The following is a 23052-nucleotide window of genomic DNA, read 5'->3' as shown; positions in this document are numbered from 1 at the left end:
TTAGGGGTCTTTGCCACTCTGCACAGACAATTTTCACTCTCACTATCCTGAACAATTCTGTGCCACCACCAAACCTTATATCACACCTTTTCCAGGCCTTTGACAAATATACTCAAAAGCAGAGTTCTGTGAACAGATCTCTGTGGAAAGCCACTGGTGACTCTCATCCACTGACCACCTCCTCCTACACCTGCCTTCCTAAATTTTGACTGATTATTTATCCATAACAGGACCTGTCTTTTTATATGCAACACAGATTTTTTGTGACCCTGTTAATGCATTAATATATTATACCAATATCCTTCAATCTGCTGCCATGGCATGATATTTACCATTGCACAATACCTAAGACATCATGCCTTGCCTTACCTCGGTGGGCCATTTTCCTCCCACGGTGCGCTTGTTTTACTTCTTTGGGTTTCTGGACTGTTTTCATTTTTCATCTTTTTAAAGCTAAATAAAAGTACAGATATATTTTTTTTTAAACCCATAGTGTACAGATCACGTATTCTCTCGCCCTGATCTCTTAAAAAATAATCTTAAAGGCATACAGTCATTACAGAGACCTATCCTGGCATATAGCTATTTGCCTGCTGTATGAAAGAGGGCAACAGTTGCTATGTTGAAGAATCTCTCCTAGAAAGAGAGACTGGAAGGGGAAAAAGAAAAAAAAAACAACCTGAAAAATCAGCTCCACAAGTTCATAGTTATGGCTGCACTGAGTCAGAAAAAAGGTCAATCTTGTCTTACAATAAACAGGAACAGATGCTTAGGCAAAATGTCTAACAACAGGGCAAATACACAATATGGTCACAGTCTTCCACAATATGCAGTTAACAGATTATTGAACTAGAGGCTTTATCTGCTTTTTATTTTACATAGCTGCTGATGGAACTTTCTTCCATGGATTTGCTTACATGGATTTACCTCTTGAATATTTTTTAATTTTTGGCAAAAATAGTGCTTGGTAGCATAAGCTCCTGTATTTAACTACGGCACAAACAATTATTTCATTTTGCTTCAAAACTTCCATCCAGTTCAAAACTTCCATCCTGTGTTCCTCACTAGTTCTGTGCTTATAGAAAGAAAAAAAGCCCTGTGAATGATTCCCTAATCACAAACTCCACCCCGTAATTATTTTTTTAATACATTTTTAACAACTGTCTCATCTCTTCTCCAAGTGAAAGAATCACAGACTATTTAATCTCTCCCAATACAGGAGTCACCACATACTTCTGATCTTCACATACTTCACAGAGTAGCATATTCTTCTATTCCTTCCTCAGTAACTCCTAATGTTTTCCTTTTGCTACACACTGAGCGTAGATCTGACAACATGACAGAGCTGTCTTCCCTGACTGCTGCAAGGTAAAGTACCAGCACAGTCAAGATAGTCACCTGGCTCAAGAGATATATTAGTGCTTCTAACCAGTCTCCCATCGTACCTATGGGAGATGGGGAGAAAAACAGGATGCTCCAATTCTTCCTTTGTTAGTTCCATTCTCACAGTGTCAAGTTTTATAACCTCCAACCCATTAATGCTCCTGGATAGCCTGCTCACTGCCACTCCAAGTGCTGGATGGTGGCTTCCAGCTGAAGCACGATTCTTTGCACCCATCTTCTTGGCAAAGGTTAGTCATGCTTCTCCTGCATCACCATCTCCAGAGCTCGCTCTCTACATGAACAAGCAGTTCACCTGATACAGAACTAGATAGTCGTATCGATTTCCACTAAGCTCTTGAGGAAGTGTTACTGACGGAAACCCACTACAAGCATTAATACAACGTATCTTCTCAAAGTGCAACTTAAGCAGGAAAAAAACAAAAAGAAAAAAAAAGCTTTACAGATGCTTTCAGAGGAGGACCTAAGCCAGAGTTCTTTGCCCAGAGTAGGAGGTGACAGACTCGGCTTTATGAAGGAATTGTGGCTACTTAACTCACTAATCCACTTTTAACCTCAGCCTTTGGGTACTACAGGTCACTGAGTTAATCATTTAATTCTCGCATAGCGCACAAAATGCAAAGCTACAGTAGGTCAGCAGGAAAAGAAATTAAATTACACTTTATCAGGTAAATCATTTTCTTAATACTGCACCCATTAACTATTGACTCATATGTGCATACAATCTATTCCCAGGCTTAAAAACGTGTACTTAGTAGAGACTACGCAAGTAACTCCGGTAAATATATGTTTCAGTTCTGTATTGCTAAAAGCAACCAGTTTTGCACAGTATAAACTACTGAACAATACTTACGTTCAAGTTGGACTTAAAGAAATTTGAATAGAGTTCTCAAATCTTAAAAAAAAAAAAAAAAATAGAAGCAGGCAGAGAAATGATCCTGGGAGGGGAATCCACTGCATTAGATTCCTAAGTCGTTATTCATTCTGAGCAGACAGTTTACAGCTAGAGAGCTAGAGCATGTCAGCTCTTCAGGTATTAGCACTATCTCCAGGAATGCAGTTGCAAAAGGGACTGAGTTCATTCAAAGTATTTGAAAAGGTTAGGATCTGAATTCCACGTGAGATTACTGTTGTTGGGGGTTTTATGGTTTACCTTGAATTTATACCACTTACGCAGAAGTCACCAACTAGGTATCTCACAGTGAATGAGATGTTAAACTACGAAAACTCAGCTTGTAAGAGCTGCTTAAAGATGCTTCGCAAGCATGATTGACAATTAATGTGAAAATTACATAGGATGGAGTAAACTACCAAACTATAAACACTTCACAAAGTATGTGTGCCGCCTGACGTGCATACTGAGACTAACAGACCTGAAAGGTGTTTTACATGTGCAGAGAGAGACACAGAGAAAAACAAATCAATTTCTAAATAGAAAGCATGCAACACAAACAACTTCCATCACTTTTTTGCTGAAAGTGACTAACGCTGTTTAAAACTGTGACTCAGTGAGAATCTGACTCTGAATTGCTTTTAAACTGTCAAGGTAAGAAACTAAACTCAGAAACCTGGAAGTTGCCATGTTGAGAGCCCTCTATTTTGGCTCTTGCTCTACAACCTGCCTATCCATTTCTTTTTAACAGTTCACTGCTAAAAATTTATACACAGCATGAGGAGCACAACCTATAGTGAAGGGCTCCTAACTCTTCCCAATACGATCATCTCTGCACTACAGAACAAGGGTACACCTTTGCTTTTTACCTTTCGCTCTCCTAACAAATCACAGAACGACGAATGGTTGGGGCTGGAAGGGACCAGTGGAGGTCATCTGGTCCAAGCCCCCTGCTCAAGCAGGGCCACCTACAGCCAGTTGCCCAGGACCATTGCCAGACAGCTGTTGAGTTATCTCCAAGGATGGAGACTCCACCACCTCCCTGGTCAACCTGTGCCAGTGCTTGGTCACCTTCGCAGGGAAAAAGTGTTTCTGGATGTTCAGAGGGAATGTCCTGTGTTTCAGCCTGCATCTGGTCCTGTCACTGGGCACCGCTGTAAAGAGCCTGGCTCCATCCTCTTTGCACTCTCCCTGCAGGTATTTATATAACTTTGTATTGTTTTCTACTCAATGGCCTAGCTTCAGCATGACCAAGTGGCAAAATCATAAACTTTCTTTCAAATAGAGATATCCATGATCGGTATTATTTTCTAAGGGTTAGAATATGGGATTCAATTTCCCTCAAACTGAGGAAGGAATTAAATTCAGCGCTTGGTTTTTGGTACAACTATTAGGCAACAGGAAACACTATCCACCAAGTATTTGCAGTAAATATTTTAGACCCTTCTTCAGAGGTCAGTTCAGATACCTAGTACGTGAAGCCCACAGCTTCAACAGAGAGACAAAACCAGAGTTGCTCAGTTCAAAAAAAACCTGTCAAGGTTACTGGGCATGCCAAGACAGACATTCAGGCAACTAAGAAAAAAAGTTAGGTGCTGAGTTTTTGACTCATTGTTTTGTCAGACCACTCTTTTTTGATTCAGGTACCCAAAATTCCATTTATAATTAAGGGTGGGGATATAAATCCCTTTCTGAAACTGAGCCTCACCTCTTTCTCTCAAATACATCTAATAACAAGAGATGTGCACTTCAGCACTGATAATTAAAAGCAGCAGATCACGTAAGTCCAGAGAAGTCCTGGCAATTCACTGCTCCTAAGGATCAGGCAGAAATACTCATGAGCTTTGTTCTGGATTTACCGGTGTAATGGGTAGTGGACTGTAGGATTAACAGCACTGCGGGAAGAGAGGCCATGCCCAGCTCTTCCCTGTCCACACATCCCAACCAGAGCTTGCCCTGTGCAGAGGCAGAAAAGCCATGGCCTGAGGCCCTGCCGGCCAGCCCACAGCTCCCAGGAGAGACACACAGGACTCCACAGGACTACCCTGATCACTGCCCCTTGAGTCATTACCTGTTTTTTTCCTATTTAAAACTGAGAATGTTTGTCTTCCCAGTAATTTGCCCCAGTTCATGGGTTTCCAAGCTCTGTGTCACGTGGAGCCCCTGTTCCAGGTTCATCAGAAGATCAGGGTTTGTTAAAATGAATTACTGAGCAACACACTCTGACCTTTGCCAGCAGAAGATCAGATGGTCCTACACTTAAGGGCAGGATAAACTGTTGCTAGTGATTACTTAATGTGTTCCTCTATCCAAAAAAATGCACAATCTCTTAAAAACTGGGAAGGAACTGCTGGTCTACTTACCTTTTCACAGGGGAAGGTGCAATAATTTTGGTAGTTCCTTCCTTTTCCCCATTTGTTGTAATCTGGCTCATGTTCTTAGATCCTACAAAAAATGAAACCACAAACAAAATAGTCCTGTAGCATATATGCTTCCACACCTATTCAGCATAATCACCTACTGAACACAGTGCAGCATGAGAGATAAAATGATACACAAGACATCACACTGCTGTGTCGCTGTGTCCCATCCTTATTTCTAGTTATACCACATCACAATAAAGTTCAACGTGGGGGCATTCATTACTCTACCACATGAAACAGAGGAGTTTGAAGCTGTTGTTCTCAAAGGGATACTACACCATTGCCACCAGAAGGGAATTCCCCGCTCAGTCACCAGCAAGAAGAAAGGTGTGACGAGAATACAGGCTGTGAAAAAGCTTGGAAATCCCCAATGTAGTAACTATGACTTCTAAAAGACTATTAGATTAGATGGTAAAGCAAGATGAATATGTTTGCACTAAGAAACCATTTAAAATTGATGTAGCAACATAGTGCAACACAACACGAATATATCCCAAGTTATGACCAGGAAAATAATAACTCTAAATCAATGGATCAGAAAACTAATAATGTAAACAGAGAGAGACAATAAAGGGTAATACTCTGACAGAGACAACTAAAGATCACTTTCAATGAGTCATAAACTTTTGGCCAATATTTGAAAGTTATCTGCCTAGTTTCCAATTTTGTCCCCAATACTCTTTCCATTTTCATCCTGCACTTTTTGCACTGTTGGCAATTAAGTCCCCAGCTGAGCCATGGAAGGGAACCTGAAGAAGCAGGAGGAACATGCAGTTTCCCCTCTTTTTGAGACACCCATATAACAAACATGCTTCAAAGAAAGATTTGTGTATTCATGATTTAGGAGCACTGAAGGCCACAGGAGTCTGGATATTTCACACTGGGTTAACGTCAAAGTAGTGTGATAAGATTGTGCTCTACAGATGTATACAGCTCAGTATCATGAACAAAAGAAAGAACTGTTCTGTTCAGTTTGGTATTTAAATATATTAATCATCAAGACAGGTTTGTTCCTACCAGTGCTGTAGTTTTAGTTTCCATGCTGTGCTATTAATATTAATCTGTAATTTTTCTCCAGTTCACACACTCTCTTTCCATCTAACTGGCGGTTTCAGTCATTTCTTACAAAACTTTTACCACCTCCAGAAACAGATGTTAAATAGAACAACAAAGCAACACCACTGATGATCTACATCAGCTCTGGACGGGATTCTGAGCATGTTCATTGAAGGTGATGAAACAGATTGACTGAAGCCTGTAAGACTGCTAACAAGGAAACACTATGTCTTCTGGATGCAAGCAACAGCATCAGAGTGTTGTTAATATACTGGTACAAAATCAAAGCCTTTTTGTTTGGCTAAAACTAAAATGTAATATTTTAAATTAATCTGTGGCGTGATTTTGCATTATAGGCTTCTTCATAATCTCAGAGAAAGAACCTCTCCATAATCTCCATCAACTTTCCATACCACCCCTTTTACATACAAAGTCTCTGGACCATCCTCTACTTCAACACAAACACTTGAGGTATCCAAATCCTGTCCAGCCACCAGTTGCCTCTCCTACAGGTTATAACTGCTACTCTTCTGCAGGTGCCTCATACGCTGCACAGAGGGTCTCCAGTGGAAATAGTCACCTTTCCTTTAGCAACTCAGCCAAGCCCTTTCCATGTTTGACCTCACCACTTCTAATGATGTAATTTACTCCTTTCCCTGCTCAGTTTTTCAGACTAATGCCTGGCAGGGAAGGGGAGCAGCCTGGGTCCCGTCTTGTCAGAATCTGCTCCTTCAAGACCCTTTTTGTTGTTTATGCAAACATAAGCAGTAGGAGGAATTTAGAATATTCTGAAGAAGGAAATCCAGAATGGGCACAGATTCACAGACAGAAAGGAAAACAAAGTTTCAGAATTCTGAACAAATCCTCTATTTTATACAGTAAGAGACAAACAACTCTCCAGACTCTCTGAAGCACTGCATGTCTGCCCATACAGTTATTTTCTGTTTTCAAGAATGAAGCAATAGCTACACTGCCACTATGAACTGTTTGGCAAGAAGACAGAATTACTCAATGAAAAACTTTCTTGAATTAATGTGAATGAGGAAATGATCAGAAAAAGAATCACTGATCTTCATTAATGCCATAAAGAAATACTACAAAAATTCTTCCTCTAACCTCTAAAAAGAGACGGATGTCTGCAGTCAAAAATATCACATAAATAAAGATGGCGTCACATAGAAACAGGAAGCAGAAATTTCCCACCTTTAGAAAAGGTACTGGTAATGAAATGAAAATGGAGCAGGTCAAGGACATCTCAGGGTTTCTGACCATATTTTTTTGCATGCAGAAACATTTAGTTTGCCTTTCCTAGGCCATCAAATACACAAGATAAAACAACCCACTATAATAATGTGGCTCACAGAGGTATTGAAATAAGCAAAGATACAACTTTTTCAAAGGAAGCACTTTCAGTACAGGGGTAAGTGCTACAAAAGTAATAGCCAGAACTGATCCTTTGCTATGTTTGGCAATAGCCTGCCTTAGAATTCTGCTGACACCCCATCGTCTCTGGGTGTCAGGAGATTGGGGGTTGTGCGATGCAGAGTCAGCCCACCTGAGTGCAGAAAGTCTACGATGCCTTTGCAACTCCTCCAGCACCCTGCACAAAGGCTGGTCGTGCAGACCCTCCATGGGACACCTCAGCTTCTGCATCAGCCAGTACTAGTAAATCCTTAAAAAAGACACAGCTCCTTCATCCTATTGAGTTCCCTGGTTACCACTCTACTATTTTAACAAGTACTTAGTTGAGGGAAAACGAAAGAAAAGACAACATAGCAGTGACTATCACACAGATGCAGAATCCACCCAGAAATACAAAATAGGTTTCAACTGAGACAAGACCTCTTATTAACTACATTTGACTCCACTGCTGCCCACAGGGACCTTTGCTTTGGTTTTTTTTTTAAAAAAATATCCCTTGCAGCGTAATTCTTGTGTACAAATAGCTACCTTAATTAGGAGCTTTCTGTCCACGCTTACAGAAACTATATTAATTGTCTTTAAGTGTGTTCCACCTTGTGTATCTTTCACTAACTACAGTACAGTAAGTTCTACCAACATACACCTCAGTATGCTACAGTACCCCTAATATAAAAGAATAGACTCCAGAAAATGTGGCCAAACACTAAGCTCATTGCAATAACTTGTCTATACCACTGATTATTGCATGCCAAGGTAAATGGCCTCTCAAAAATACCTTAGATAGCCAGAAATCTTGAACATATCACTTCTAACAGGTTTTGCTGGTTGTTTACCTTTTGTCAGATAAGTTAGTCATCATTCACTGCACTGAACTTTTCTAATATGTTGAATGCGCACACTTCGATTCCCTTTTACAGCCATCTTGATGCTGATTCGTGCATTCAATTTAAATAGATGATTACATTTTTAAAAATTCAAACGTCCAAAACCTCAGCAGCCTCGCAAGCTAATTAGCTTGTTAGGCCTGTTTCTTATCAACTAAAGCCATGTCACTGACATTATCTGGAAGTAGTGTTTGTATTTAAATCTATTAATGAGAGCAGAAGATAGTGTGATCAAAAGGAAAACATGCAGTAAGAGCCCATGCTTTGCACTGTGTGTTACTAAGAGTCTACAAAAATGAATAGCATAGCCTACTCTGTGATAATGTTTATTTTCCGAACTAGTTTTCAAACCTGTAGCCTTAAGGGTTTGCGCATCTCACACCACATTCATGAAATGCAGAAGCAGTCACATCCATCCTTTTACAAAAACTGGAATTTAAAATAAACTTTAAAGTGTAAATCTAAAAGCAAATAAATAAGTAAACAGATAAAATTACCGCAAGATTCATTTTCTAAAATTTAACTTTCAAACCCAATCTCACAACTTTCTGGGAAAAGATTCATGACTTTGAACTAGCTGCCATGATGGAGGCTGAAGAAGCAGGGAAATGACAGGCGTCTGTGCTAATACCTAAGTTTGTCAGGGCAAGGACTGTGACTGCCTGTGATTGCTTAGCAACTATTATAAAACAGACAGTACTGTAATTTTAATAGCCACTCCCAACTCTCCACCTGGCCTTTAAATCAGAATGGCAGCACTTTACACTGGTTGATAGAACCACCCAGTGTGCAAGGCAAGGACAAATCAAGCCCTCAGCCACCAAACAACAACAAACCCTAAGCGATGCGTTTCCCACCACTGAGTAAATTCAGACACTCAGCAACAGGTCTGGTCACATCAATGTTTGTCCAGAGAGGACACTCCCAAGGACCTTTACGCGTGCAGCATTCAGCCAAAAGAATAATGAAGGCTTTCACACTATGCACTGTTGTGAAAGCTGAACATTATCAGTCTTGCCCTAAGAGGGTAAGAGAGGATAATGAGAGATCCTGTTCCATGTTTAAGTTTGTGATTCGCAACCAGAACAAAATGCAACTGCAACTCTCTCTCTGATGAAATGAAAAGGGGGGGAATAAGCAAATGAAATGAGCTATGCGTATCTCACATATAAGAATTTACAGAACAAAATTAAAAAAACACTTCTCCAACTGAACAACAACTTGAATGCCAACCTAAACATACACCAAAAAAAAATATTGCACTAATATTAAAACATTGATTGCATACCCATTGAAGTTTCCTGGTCTGATTTTCCCACTAACCCTAGAATAACTGAGATACGAAACGTACTAAGCAAGCGACAAAAGGGAGGTTACTGCATTTTAAACCACTGTAATCTGTATTCTAGGAAAACAATCTGCCATGCTAAAGCCAAACTGTCCACACTGTCTATCACGGGAATCAATGGCAGTGGCTTTTATACAAGAAAGCTAGTTTCTCTCTGTTCACAGTACCCCCTCCTCCAATCCTTCTCTTAAAGCACGAATATTTTTACTGGAAACATAAAAGTAAATATTTTCTATTGTTGTCTTGGCACCTACTCCAACTCTTAACCCAGAGTTCACCAAGTAGGTGTAGTCCTAATGACTTTAGAATACTTTAATGGACCAGTGAGACAAAGAAACATTATTAGTCACTTGGCTCTGCAGAAGAGAGATAACCTCTACCTTCAGGTGACACAAAAAAACATATAAAAACCACATACTATGTAACTGCTTATAACATCAGAACATATATACAAAAAGGAGAAATAAGGGAAAACAGTTTAATGAGATGCCAGAGGTTAGAGGCTTCAGCACTTCACACACACCTCTACAGTGGAGGCAATGCAGACCGCGCTTGCTACAGCCATGCATTTGTACCTACTGGTTCATCTCATTGCCTCCAAACCACTGCTGTGGCTGGTCCCGTTACTGGCACCAATAGATTAAAAAAAAAAAAAAAACAAAAAACAAACAACACACAAAACTAGAATGGCTAACTGAACTGGCTGCAGAAGGGAAGCTTTTCATGCACTTAACTTTGCAATTTAAGGAAGACGCTGAAGATGCTGAACTCGGAGAAGGTGGAAGGAAGTTACTGCATAAGAACTATTTGTAAGTTGTTATTGGGTTTTGGGAGAACAAACAGAACTCTGATTTTCACTCCAAAAAGCTAAACTATAAGCCATGTCCAGCTGGATCCTTATTTAAGTGACATTTGGCAGAAAACACCTTAAGAAATACGTAATACATGCAAACTAAAATCACCCACTTTAAAGTGTTGAAGAAGGCATATTTAATCTTATAGCACCATACTAGAAGCATCAAATCAAGAACAAAGGACTAGCCATCAATGACAAACATTGGCATAATTTCATTATGTAAAAAGAATATTTATTTTAAGAATAAACGTCATATTATTCTGTCAAACATTTCAGTCAGGGAAAGTTTTAAGTAACTCATAAAACTGTTACACCACCAGGCTCAATTCAGAGATAAAAAGTATTCTGTAAAAGTAAAATCTACTTTGGGTTAGTATTTTTAAACACATGATGCTTAAAATTTATCAAACAGACTTGATTTATTGTGTGAAGTGGACTTTGCTATACCCAAGAACCAGTTTAGGTGAAAAGGGGTGGGTTTATCCTGGTGACATGCAACAGACTGTCACATGGTGTCTGACACATGGAGAAGCAGTCTGCTTTCTGCATCTGAAAGTCCATTTAAATGGAGAACGACTACTAGATGCTTATCATGGTGAATACCTAAATGAAAAAATAAAAGAGTAAACAATATGCTCATTTATAGGGAAAGATGGAATTTGAATAACATAGTTCTCTTCCTTTAGCCCATATTTTCAGTGGGAAACAAAAAAACTTCATTTAATTTAAAAATCACTTGAGGTAATACCCCTACATCAGTGGAAAACGACGACATGCTTGCAACACATGGGTAATCAATTAAGCTGAATTAAAAGCAAAACAACCCAGATGGATGATACAGATTACACAAATAATATATGAGTAAGATGGTGAAAAAGCAGCCTTTTTATTTTAAAGAAAATGAAAGTATTTAAATCCATCAAACAGCAAATATGCGTTGTCCAGAGAATTGCACATCACATTACATTAGCAGAACAGACCACGGGAAGGTTTCAGTTTTCCTCACGATTCCAGTCAAAAAGACCAAAACAAAAATCAACAAGTACGACACAGACACCCTTACAGCAATGTAGATTGACTTTCACTGCCTGCATTAGGGCAAACATTAATTTCAACTCAGGGCTGAGTTTCAGCTGACAAGTTACCTCCGAATAGCCAAACAATTTTCTGCCCAACTGAACTGGGGACTAATGAGGTGGGAAACACTGATCATCTTGAACTACCACCCTAAGAATGGGACAGCCCAGCTGAACAAAAGCCTAAGTCACTAGGTTCAAGAGTGAACAGCTTCTTGTCCTCTTAGGCACCCACTGACAGCTGCAGACACAAGAAAACGATATCATAATCAGAAAGCAAAGCAATCCTTCTCTTCTTACACTTAACTAAATAAAATTAAATTAAAAAAAAAAAAACAACTGCTGTAAACTGCTTATATTGTCCAAGGGCACCACTTTTAATTACACTACGCTTCAAGACCCACTGCAGCTAAAAGGCAGAACACACCAGCTTTGTTTCTAAGTGAAAAGACAGCATCCAGAATAAACAAGTGAGGTTTCCAGATGTATATACCTGCTCTCTTTTCAAAAACAGGGACTCTCAAAAGTCTATAATGCTGTTCTAACCCATGATAAAGAGAAATCCTGCTTACATTTTAAAGCCCAGACGAGTTTTCTCCCAAACTGCTAACACACACACACACACACACACATACATACGTAACTCCATGTACAAGTTCAACCGAAATCTATGTGACTGCTGTCATAGATGAAGCTAAGCACACATGCATAATCCTGTGTAGAACTGGAGCTTGACATTAGAAAAGCTATTACTAAATTTCAGGAAACATCCATTATTCTGGGCATGACTCCTGTGATCCAGGCTTAATCTTACATATTTCTTTTCACACCTGTAAAAACTTCCAGCTTCCCCAACATCTTCAGCATGCAGAACAAATTTCCATCTCACACATCCAAACATGTTAAAATTGCAGAGAGCAGGGCACTAACTTCTGTTCCACTTAATATCCAAATAAAGGGATACTGCCCTTGAACCATGAAGAGGATGTACAAGACAGGTACCCGACAAGATGCACGGGTATAAAATTCTTTCGCGAGAGACGGGACTCCTGAAAAAAAACATGTTCTCACTGCCTGTTTTCAAACTTTCCTTTCATCCTTCACATTAGACCTAAAAACATGGGGTTTTATCATGTTGGATCCACACCGTCTCTTTTACGTTTAACCACAAAGCTGGAGTTTTTAGATCCAGTTAAGGTTAGGTGTAAATACTGACAAGGCAAAAGAGAATCAATTCTGGGAGATGCTTGAGAACACCCCAGCAGTTCAGAGTCGCTTCGGGGAAACAAAATGAACCAAAGACCAAAGAAGACATCTCTCTACAGGCCCAGCAGAGAAGGACTTACCGGTCTGTTGTTGTGTTCTTTTGGGGTAAGTCTTGCTGCGACTTCTTTCAATGCACTGGTCAGGCCGCGGGAGCTGCACAGAAGGGTCTCTGGTCATTTGCAAAGATGTCCTGCCACTTGAAAAGGCAACAAAATCATGGGAAAACACTTGGAAAAATGATCAAAGAAACAATCCAAAGAAGACCTTTAGATTGAAAAAAAATGCATGGTGTTTGGGCAGCATATTTTGTTAGCTGTTCACTTCTCATCCCAGCTCTGGTTTTCCTGAAGAGTAGCACTATCCTGACCTTTTTTTGTTTGACTCAGATATTCACAGAATCATTAACAGATTGTGCCAATCTCTTCTGCATCGGGAATTTTCAGGAAGAGCTAAGTGACTAAAACAAAATGCTGGTTTATTAGGACGAGGCTAAGATAGTGTGACCTTTTGTAACCTCGAATATTCTAACATAAGACTTTCTTAAATAATTTGATTAGTTCCTCAATTATTTCAGTAAGTTTTTATCTCAGGAAAACACATAGTTAACATTGTTCAATTCTAGTCAGTAAGGGACTACTTCTCTGCCATGTGGAATGACAACCTAAAGGGCATGGAAAACCCCATGCAAAGCAAACTGTAATAAAGTACTCTCACTAGCACAGGCCCAAATGATAATAAATTGAGTAGAAGTCCTGATTCCTGTTTACAATAAGGCTCTTCTTCACTGCAAAATGTAAATAAACTATTTAATTTAAATTCTTTTATGCTCATTTTAATATTCCTCTCCATGTGACTAAGTAGAATAGCACGTTCATAACAAAAATGTAAAACAGGCCTCATGTTCCTCCCCCAAACCCCCCATTTGCTTCTGGAAACTTACTACACAAGAGAAGCAATTGTTAGTGTTAACTCCCAGTTGCTCAAACATCTGCAGTTCGATGATTTCTAAGTAAACCTGTATCACACTAGCAAGTGCCAAGCAACTATAAAGGCATTACGCATGTAGATTATCTAAATTAAGCAAATAGACTCTACTAGGATGATTGTATTTTCACCAATAGTCAGCACTGCAGAATTTTCTTCTCCTCAAAATTTGTAAAAGAAGCAAAGGACAAAAATACCCCAAATTCTCACATTACGTTACAGTAATGATGGTTTTTGATACTCAGTTTAATGGTGGTTTTGCTCCCAAGTTTTCCAGAAAACACTTCTACTCAACTTTTAAGTTTGGCAGCCATGCCAGACTTGCAAATTCCAGAAGCAGTTTTAACAAAACACCTGGTGATAAGACCTTCCACTCACACTAATACCTCCATGTATTAACCAAAGTATCTGATCTTAAGACAAGGAAATTACTTTCCTGAAAACTGTTTGCCACTTAATGAGAAGTGCCTAGAAGATTTAAAAAAAAAAAACAAAAAACAAAAAACGCTTAAAAATATAACAGTATGGTCCCCTTACACACAGTCAAATGGTGAGATTATGGTTTCTGATAATGATGTATACAGATACACAACACTGTCACTGCTTTCAGTGCTACATCCAAAGACAAAGAGGGAAGACAATCAAAGCTGATAGATAAGCAAAGAGAAGATTCTTTAAGCACATGAAAATGCTGCTCTGAATTCCAACACAAGAGTTAACATGTGAAACACCAACTGACTATCACTATTTATCATTAGCACTGTATAATCAATATAGTGCAACTAGACGTCACAACCCACGTTTACTAGAACACCCACACAGGTCAGGGGGAGTCCTCAGGAATCCCTGCAGCAAAACAAGGGAACACTTCATACTCGTGAAAGAGATATACTTTAATGAGTTCTAGACAAAACTAACATTATAAATATAGCTGTCAGTAATGACTATCATCCCAACATCGCAACTCATATCACAAACAACCCTTGAAACTTACTAAAAAAGGAAGACATACTTAAATGCCCCCACCAGCAGGAATAACTCAAACATCGTTAACTGCTTCTCGGTATGTTTTTTTAAATTGATTGGAGGTCCTGGTAAGTACAAGTATTTCTCCTCCCCAGCACCAGTGTCCTGCTGCAATCTGCTGACGTGGTGCAACAGGCGAAACTCTCACCCGCAGTACTCTGGCAAAATCCACTGAACTCCTATCCAGTTTCACAGACGGAGTTATATGGGTCAGGATCCAAGCAGAAACCCCAACAGCAGTACTATCATTCCCCTATTAGCTACAGTAAGAAGAAGCTGGATCTTTCCAGATAATGTGATAACCCAAATAACCTAGATTATTATGAAATATGCTGAAGAAGATGGGACGGAAGCACACCAGTGATCCTGGCTGAAGACAGGCGAGGTTCAGCCACATGAACTCAGGCACAACACTGGCATAGTCATTTCTCCATCAGTAACGCCCTTCTTACAAGCAAGATCTTACATCCAAGGGTAACAGAGAGCTAACTGTGAATTCTGATTGACTGCCAACAAGTGTAATAGAGCTACTATTACACACTGCTATTAGTATCTACCACAGATCCTAACTCAAATACAGGAGCTGCTAGAGAAATTGGGAGTTATGGTTTTAGTGTTTTTAGAAAAGTCTCCCTAAGAAGCAGTGGCAAAGAACTGGCTAATTGATGATTGTCAGCCTTACCCGTTATGATCCATGTATTTCTTGAGTGATGGTGGAAATACAGACAGGAAGGAGAGACAGACAGACAAGCCAAAAATAAACCTAAACAAACCTGGTATATTTGCAGGCCATGGAAAAAGACTCTAGAAATTACCCTTATAGTAAATAGGCCCTTTTTACCCAGCCACTTCAAAATAGCTACAAAAGATGAAAAACTATTTTTATCCCCAGTTGATCAACAGGGAAAATTAAAATAGAAAAAGAAAGGGCCCTGGCTTTCAGTTATGGTTTTGATTTGATGCTTTCCACCTTCCCTTTCAGGTTCACTGAATACGCAACTCTAAAGCAATTCTAAAAATCAGGCCATAAATTATTTGGCTCATAATTGCTCAGGCAATGTGACAGAACTAGATTTAACACTGTGGCAGCCAATTGCCAAATCAAGTGCCTTACATAAGAAACAAAATCCTTGCCATTTCAACAGACTTAAAGAACGTGAAGTTTCAATAAAACTCAATAAAAACTATTGAGTTTCTGATATCTTACAATTGTAACTACATGCTACGTTCTGCTAGTCGTTTGTAGCACAGCAGCTAGAGGATCTTAAACGAGATTAACAGCCCTTTATATCACACTGTCTGCTTGGTTAACTCAGGCTAAAACTGAGACTCAGGGCTCCCTGTACACCCTAAGTGTGAAGTTTACTGCATCTCTCAAGGCTTGCAGCCTGGAATGCTTATCCAATTTTGCCAGCTATTCCAGTTAGAAAAGATACACCCATCTCCCTTCAGACCTACCCTCACTTCTGTTCTGAAATCAACAGCACTGCACCAGCAATGCTGCTGCAGGACTAGACATAACCATTCGAATCGAGAGTCCTCATCATAGCTCAACTGCAGCTGTAAAGAAATTACGGACTTTATACACTTCTTTGCACCAACCCTTTGCTAATTCCCAGAAGAAAGGCAGCAGCCAACATGCCTCCTTGTTTTGGTATTCCCCCGTTGACAGGAAAAACGCCTTAGGACGTGCACATAATTTCAGGACTTGTAAGGAGACTTTAACTTAAAGCATTGCCACGGCTGCTGTCACTTTCACTACGGGCTACAGCAGACCTTTGCCAAATCCGTGGATCTGGAGAATAAGAAGTAAATTGCATTTGTCCCAAAACTGCCAGATTCCCAAAGGGAGCCTCTTAAAATGGCCCTGATTCATGCTTTGTCAGCAGAACTGCTCTGAGTCATAGTCTGGGTGGGGTTTTTCTTTCATTGAAAGAAACAACGAGAAAAGAAGGAATGAAGAAGGAATTAATTTAAGTTTAAACAGTTAAATAAATTCACCTGTACCGATGTTTATAACCAATGGATCCAAACTTGCTAAATTTTCTTGACAGAGAGTTTGATTCATTCTCTGGCACTCTGTATAGTTTGAAAAATAAAACAACAGAGTAAGTTTTACAGGCCCCTTCCCAAGAAAAGAAAAGAGAAATACAAACTTTATGTTCCACAAAAAATAGCTTTCTGCTAGTTCCTCTTCATCCCTACCTCCAGGCAGACCCTTATGGCATTGAGAGCTACAGAAAGCCACATGTTTATGCCTCCTCTTTTGATTACAAATCTCTTTATTTCAGGGTCTACTGTAAACTGCTCGCAACAGCAGCCTTTCGCTTAATGTTTCACAGGAGCAGGCAAAAACATCACGCCATGGTAATGAGACCGCAGGAGGGATTCTAAGCTTACTCATTTACAGCACTGCTAAAGCCAATCCCAAGCCTCCCATCGACCAGTTCCTAGCTAGACACCCTTGCACATTTCTGTTAGGGTTTTTGCAACAGTAAAATGAAGTGTTTTGAGCTGCGTAATATTGGAAACACTTTATACACTTCAATAAGTATGCAAAACGTTATAGAAATTCAATGAGTCTTTCCATCAAAAACCAAAATTTCTGTGCATTGTAGGAAATGGCAATGTCTGAAATCCAAAGGCCTCGCTCAAGTCAATGCTGCTACAGAAAACGTGATGGTTAAACACATAAAAATGTATGTGGCAGCTTAAATCCTTGTGGATGCTTCTGTTAAAGCCTACTTTATGCAACCTGAGATACTGTTTCAAAAAGAATTCTCAGAAAAAAGAAACCACCAAACTACCCAATTTTAAACATATTGTTTCACATCACTGTAAGAAAATGCAAGGCATCAGCTTTTAAGAGCATTCTATAATGAAGAGGAAAAATGTGTTTCCAGGCAGCAAGGCTGCGTTACACCACTCTGTAGGTATAACAAAGTTCTTAATGTAGTATCCCTCCATTTGGTAATGAAATGATGACTTCTGCATCACTCACCTGAAAAAAGTATGATGTTCTACACAGCATTTCCAGAGATGTTTGCATGTGATCTTGTTACGTGCTTCAAAAAAGAAGGAAGTTTCATTGCACTGAAAAGAAAAGAAAAGAAAACAAAACAAAACAAATCAATATTGTTATGAGGGATTCTGCCAGTGAAGTCAATCTTGATTTACTGAACACAAGAACCAACTGTCTCATATCAATGCATGTAAGAAAAGACTTAAGTCTGAAGAAACGCAGGAAGACAAGCACGTTCTATAATTCAGTAGAATTCTTCACTTAAAAGAGTCTTCCTTATTGGCTTATCATTGCCTGAAAATAATTATTTAAAGAATAGACTCCTTAAATATAGAAAAACAGAACAGAAAGGAGATTACTGAATCCACCTTAAAATCTCTTAAGGAAAACAACAAAAAAGAATATTCAAAGCTTAAAACCTATTCACTGGAAATTGGCAGTCAATACAGTACACATGAGAAAAAGGCAGTGAGAGATGAAAGAGAAGTCAGACATATACAAACGATAAAATACTTCCAACAGACAAGAAGAAGCAACAGACACATCACACTGCTTGCTTCCAACAAGGGAAACATTCAAATATGTTCAGATAAAATACACTGCCATATATCTGTCCCTCAGTGAACTTAAGTGTTCGGTCTTATATCTGTGACAGAGTAGACCCCACTGACTTCAGTGCGAATCCTCAGCATGGTACGATACCATCTGTAACAAAACTGAGTTCTAAAACCATTCCCCTGACACATGAATTACAAAGGGGGTATGATTCATACCACTTTTGGCAGCTGATTTTAGGAAATGGATGCCCTTGCCCTAGTTACACTTCTGCAGTGCCATGCATGCGCAGATAAAGAGTTCTGGCAAGTTTCTCCCACTCTTCATTTAACGAGGTATGGTGACCTGCAAGCACCTTGCAAACGGTGAATCAATTCAGCACGTTCTTTAGAATTCAAAATTTCACCTTCAACAAAAACCAATTATATCTCTATTAACGGCTGTCAGGCAGCCTCACGAAAATCACAAATTGCCTGCTCAAGCAGCCTTTCCTTCACCTTGAAACAAATAACAGCAAAAATGACAGAACTTTGCACCTGCGGTTACAATAATTGACAAAAAACTGACACAAAAAAAACCAAAACCAAAACAAACAAACAAACAAACAAAAAAGACAAAACCAAAAAAAACCCACAACAACAAATCAGAGACATGAGCTTGTTTTCTCCCATTGATTATTTTAGTTAGCTTAATGGCTGGCTGGAACAGCCCCATGGAACATCCAAGGAATGAAAATCATCCATTCTCCTCTCTAGGGTATCACAGCAAGAAACAGGAGTACAGTAAGACATACAGCCACTCAGAATGCTGAAAACTAGGATTTATCTGAGATTGCTATGGATAGCATAAAATGATTACACAGTAGATTAGTCACATAAGTATATTCTTAGTTCCTTAAAATACAATTTTAATTGTAGGCTTGATAGGGATCTTCACCTCTCTGCAGGATTCACAAGGGGTTTAACTTGGAGCAAAAAGAAGTTCAACTTATAAAAAGTAAAACCAGAAACTTAAAAACTGAAGCTCTTCTAAAACAGAAAAAAAAAATCTAAGTTCCTGGGGGAAAGGAAAAAAAAAAAGAGCTTCCTGGAGAATCTTGAAGATTGTCAAGGAGAAAAACCTATTTACACTAGAATTTTCAAGAGTAGCCATATTGCTCTTGCTTCCCTGGCAACCAGAAACAAGAGTCCACCCACTGAAAGATCGTACTGCATTTTCACATTTATAAAGTTTAAGACATGTCAAGGGGTACTTTTCCATGTGCTTATTTTACACGTAACAGAAACGTAGCTTCAGATTTTATGGTTTAGTTTACATTACAGTTTCTAGATCACAGTGTCATCTGATGTGATTTCATATAAACCCACACAACTCTAGCCACCAGTGCACTTCTAAAGAATAATATCAGATCAGGCCTGTGGTATTGCAAACTTTATGCAATATGATGAGTCAATTTCACTTCTGTTAGGAAAGAACTCAATGACTCACTTTTAATATATAGGATCTTCCTCCTTCTTTGTCCGCTCCTAAATTCCACTTTTAGGCAAAGAGTCCTTAAATTTATTTAATTACATGATCTCAGAGGACAGAGTTTATGGGTTGGGGGAAAGGAGGGGGAGAGAGAAGCCAAGGCTCTTTTGTTGTTGGCTTTTTTTTTTAAAGAGTCTTTTTAAAATAAGGTATTTCTGCCATATCTTATTATTAGCCCAGCTCAAATGCCACTGGAATTCAGGGATTTCAGGGAAAGATTCCCATCAGGGAAAAGGTTCTACTTGTCCATTTTTTCTTCCTTTTTAAGTTAAAGGCTTAGCATTTTCACACATACAGAAAAAAGGGCACATGACACGTGACTAAAAGAGGGACAGTATAGCAATCTGACCAGCAAACATTACTGATTCCATCATTTGAAGGCACTCTTTTCTAAGGTAGAAGAAAGCTCATCTTAGATGAGAAGAAAATTTTGATGATTAACTACATGCTGAAACATCTATACTTAGTATGCTGCAATCAAAGTCACTTGGGGGAAAAAACAGCACAGCTCTATAGATCCAGTTTATCAATAGATTATGGAATTCAGATCTGGAAAACGAAACAACTGCCTAAAAATCAGGGGACTGACTACACTGTTTGTTTATGTTGTTTATTTGAATTTGAAGGAAAAGCACATGTCTGAAAACGATTGCCTCAGAATGGATGCTTGTAGTAAGTTAAACAGCAGTTAAATTTTGCTTAAGAGAGAGAAAGCAAGCCTAAAATATTCATCTCCAAGGCCTTTCACCAACACAGTGGAGCCAATCCGTAAGTCATTTTTCACTTTTTCTGCAAAGGATTCAGTAACTTGCTGCAACTAAGTCCAATATGACACTACATACAGAATATCTAGGTTTAGGACTTCCTCCGTTTACTTTTTAAGAATTTTTAAGGCTTGCAAGAGTACTGTGATTACTCTCACAATTTATAAATGCATATATAAAAATAAAATTACTGAAGGCAGTAATACCTTCCAGGTTTAATCTTTCTCCCCTAACAGAATAAATTGATTTGTATAGGTAAAGCAAGGATGGCCTTAACTGTTAACATCATGAACTTCTGTTTCCAAAAAAGGCAACATTTTTATGCTGCCTTTTACTGGAAGCATAATTGTACAATTATGTACAACTGTACATTTGCAATGAGCCATTGTAATTTCTTACAGGTAGTGAGCGTTAGCTGGGGTTTTTTTCTTAATACTCTCATATATCTGTACCAAAAGAAACAAAGATCTATTGTACCTCCACTAAGGATTTATAGGAAACAATTCCAAACTCATTCAGCGTTGTTTGGTGCTTCATAGGCTACTCCCTGCTACTCATCCTGTTGCTTTCAGTGTGCCCGGTGTACTAAAGGTGATGGCTCACTGCTTCCAGAGCAGTCCTGGTCGTCTGCACACTCTGAACATCTACCCTCTCCTTTGAGCCAGCTTTGGTGTTTTTCTGTTCTTTCAGGAAGCCAGCTGTGCCCACCAAACAAGCAAAAAAACATTTATTTTTGTACGGTGGTTTTTGATCACACCTGTGACTTGCTCCAGGAAGGGAGGGGGCAGGACCACATGTCCAGAGGCTACAAAAGGACCGGCATACCCTTTCCAGCAGTACCCAGTTGTTGAGCTCCTCAACTACCTTCTCATAACCCTGAAAAAGGCAAGACACTAAAAAACTGTGCGGACAAACATAAAATATTCCTCTCCTTTTAAATGCTTTAGAAGCTTGTTCTGCAGTCTCTCAAACACACTAAAGCTCATATTGCCACAGCCTCACCACCATTTTTACCCATGGGAGGTGAGATGGGCTAGCACAGGAGATGCAGATAGCTTGACCATACTACGAGCTTATAAACAGACAGGCACTCAAACATGTAGCCACAGTCCTTATCTGTTTTATGCTGCTTCACAAATCAGCCAGAAGACCGATCTGGCACAGCCTTGGAGATCTCCACGCAATGGTTGGTAATTGGTTCGCTGCCCCACCATACCCCTTCCCCACTCCGAACTTGAAAGACTGAAAGAATGTTACTAACGCCTTCAAAGGAGAGAAGTCAGAGGGGTCGTTGCTCCACCTAACCACAAAAGGCCTCTGGAACTGCCAGAGCTGACGCACAGGTTCAGGAGAGCCTACGCTGCCCTTTGCAAACACCTCCTGCTTGCTGGGCCACGCCAGGGTGATCACACACCCTTTCAGGCTCAGAGCTGCTTTTTGCCCAGCGAGCTCAGCGCCCAGGCAGGGCAAGCTCGAGTCCTTCCCGAAGAGAAGACACACACTTAAAAATGACAATTCTTCCCTCTGGGGGCCAGAAGATCCCTTGTTTGTGAAGTTCATGGATTATTCCAAAGATCAGAGGGCCACTACACCCGTTCCATGGAGCACTGTGCCCATCCACAGATCAAAAACCGTCTGAAAACCCATGACTCAGAGCAGACTTTAGCTGCTGTAACTTACGACAAGACATACATTGGTTCCCACCAATCCAGGCTCAGAAAACGAAGAAGAAAATCCCAAAACCACAGTAGGACCCCTGGCAGCACACACACCACTGTTTGTAGTCACACTGAATATTAATATAGCATAAGGAGGGATCTTGCCCCATTACAGAGCACGCAGCATGTACACGTAATACATGTGCATATACAGGTAACAGAAATATTAACACTAGCTCTGAAGCTACTGCTTCCCAACATTATTCTTTGCCAGGTTAGGCACATACCTGGATACTATCAATTGTTAACTCCAATAGGAAATATTCTGTCTTTATATATTTACACAATGCATACCAATCATAGCTTATGTAATGGACAATGGTTACACAAGGTCAATCTTTAAGAACATTAAACAAGTCAGGAATTAAAATTAACAATGCTGTGCCCGTTTGTATAAAGCATGTCAAGATTGAAACAAACTTATCTCAGCCTTGTATTATACCAATTAAAAAAAAGACTAAAGAAGAACTTACCAAAAAAAGATGACAGTAACACCTTAGTGGCAAGGCATATAAATTTATGCAGGTATTTTAATCCTAGTTCTCCTTCAAAAATGTTAATTACTGAAGATTTTGCTATCAAGCCTTGAACCGATCTTACAATCCTTTTGTAGTGGTTCAGAAGGTGGTTAAGAAAAGGCAAAAAACAACCCCAACCAACCAAAACAAACCAGAACCATTCTATGTGATGCATTAACTCCGCTACGCTTGCTCACCTCCACCCTCCACTACCACTCTGGCTTAAGTGGGCAAATGCAAAATTGTACAAAAGTAATCTGTAATTCTTAAACCGTAATAAAGATCAAAATACTATTTTTGGCTGGAATTGA

The 23052-nt window shown here is 39.4% G+C and overlaps 1 protein-coding gene across 3 annotated transcripts in view; it reads right to left on the bottom strand.

The window, feature by feature from the left end:
• EPB41L4A (erythrocyte membrane protein band 4.1 like 4A) overlaps nucleotides 1-23052 on the bottom strand; it is a 134508-nt gene that overhangs the window by 30355 nt on the left and 81101 nt on the right. For 2 of the 3 annotated variants that reach the window (XM_063319779.1, XM_063319780.1), the window contains exons 10-14: nucleotides 17636-17727; nucleotides 16636-16713; nucleotides 12705-12820; nucleotides 4657-4738; nucleotides 370-453 (exon numbers count right to left, since the gene is read on the bottom strand). In XM_063319779.1, coding sequence (XP_063175849.1) covers nucleotides 370-453; nucleotides 4657-4738; nucleotides 12705-12820; nucleotides 16636-16713; nucleotides 17636-17727 — 452 coding nt within the window. The remainder of the gene's footprint in view (nucleotides 1-369; nucleotides 454-4656; nucleotides 4739-12704; nucleotides 12821-16635; nucleotides 16714-17635; nucleotides 17728-23052) is intronic. The other variant, XM_063319781.1, reaches the window with a different exon arrangement.

This window comes from Chroicocephalus ridibundus, chromosome Z (genome assembly GCF_963924245.1).
Source record: "Chroicocephalus ridibundus chromosome Z, bChrRid1.1, whole genome shotgun sequence".
Taxonomy (NCBI): Eukaryota; Metazoa; Chordata; class Aves; order Charadriiformes; family Laridae; genus Chroicocephalus; species Chroicocephalus ridibundus.
The sequence above is the reverse complement of the archived record's forward strand: the minus strand, read 5'-3'. Positions and strand labels throughout refer to the sequence as shown.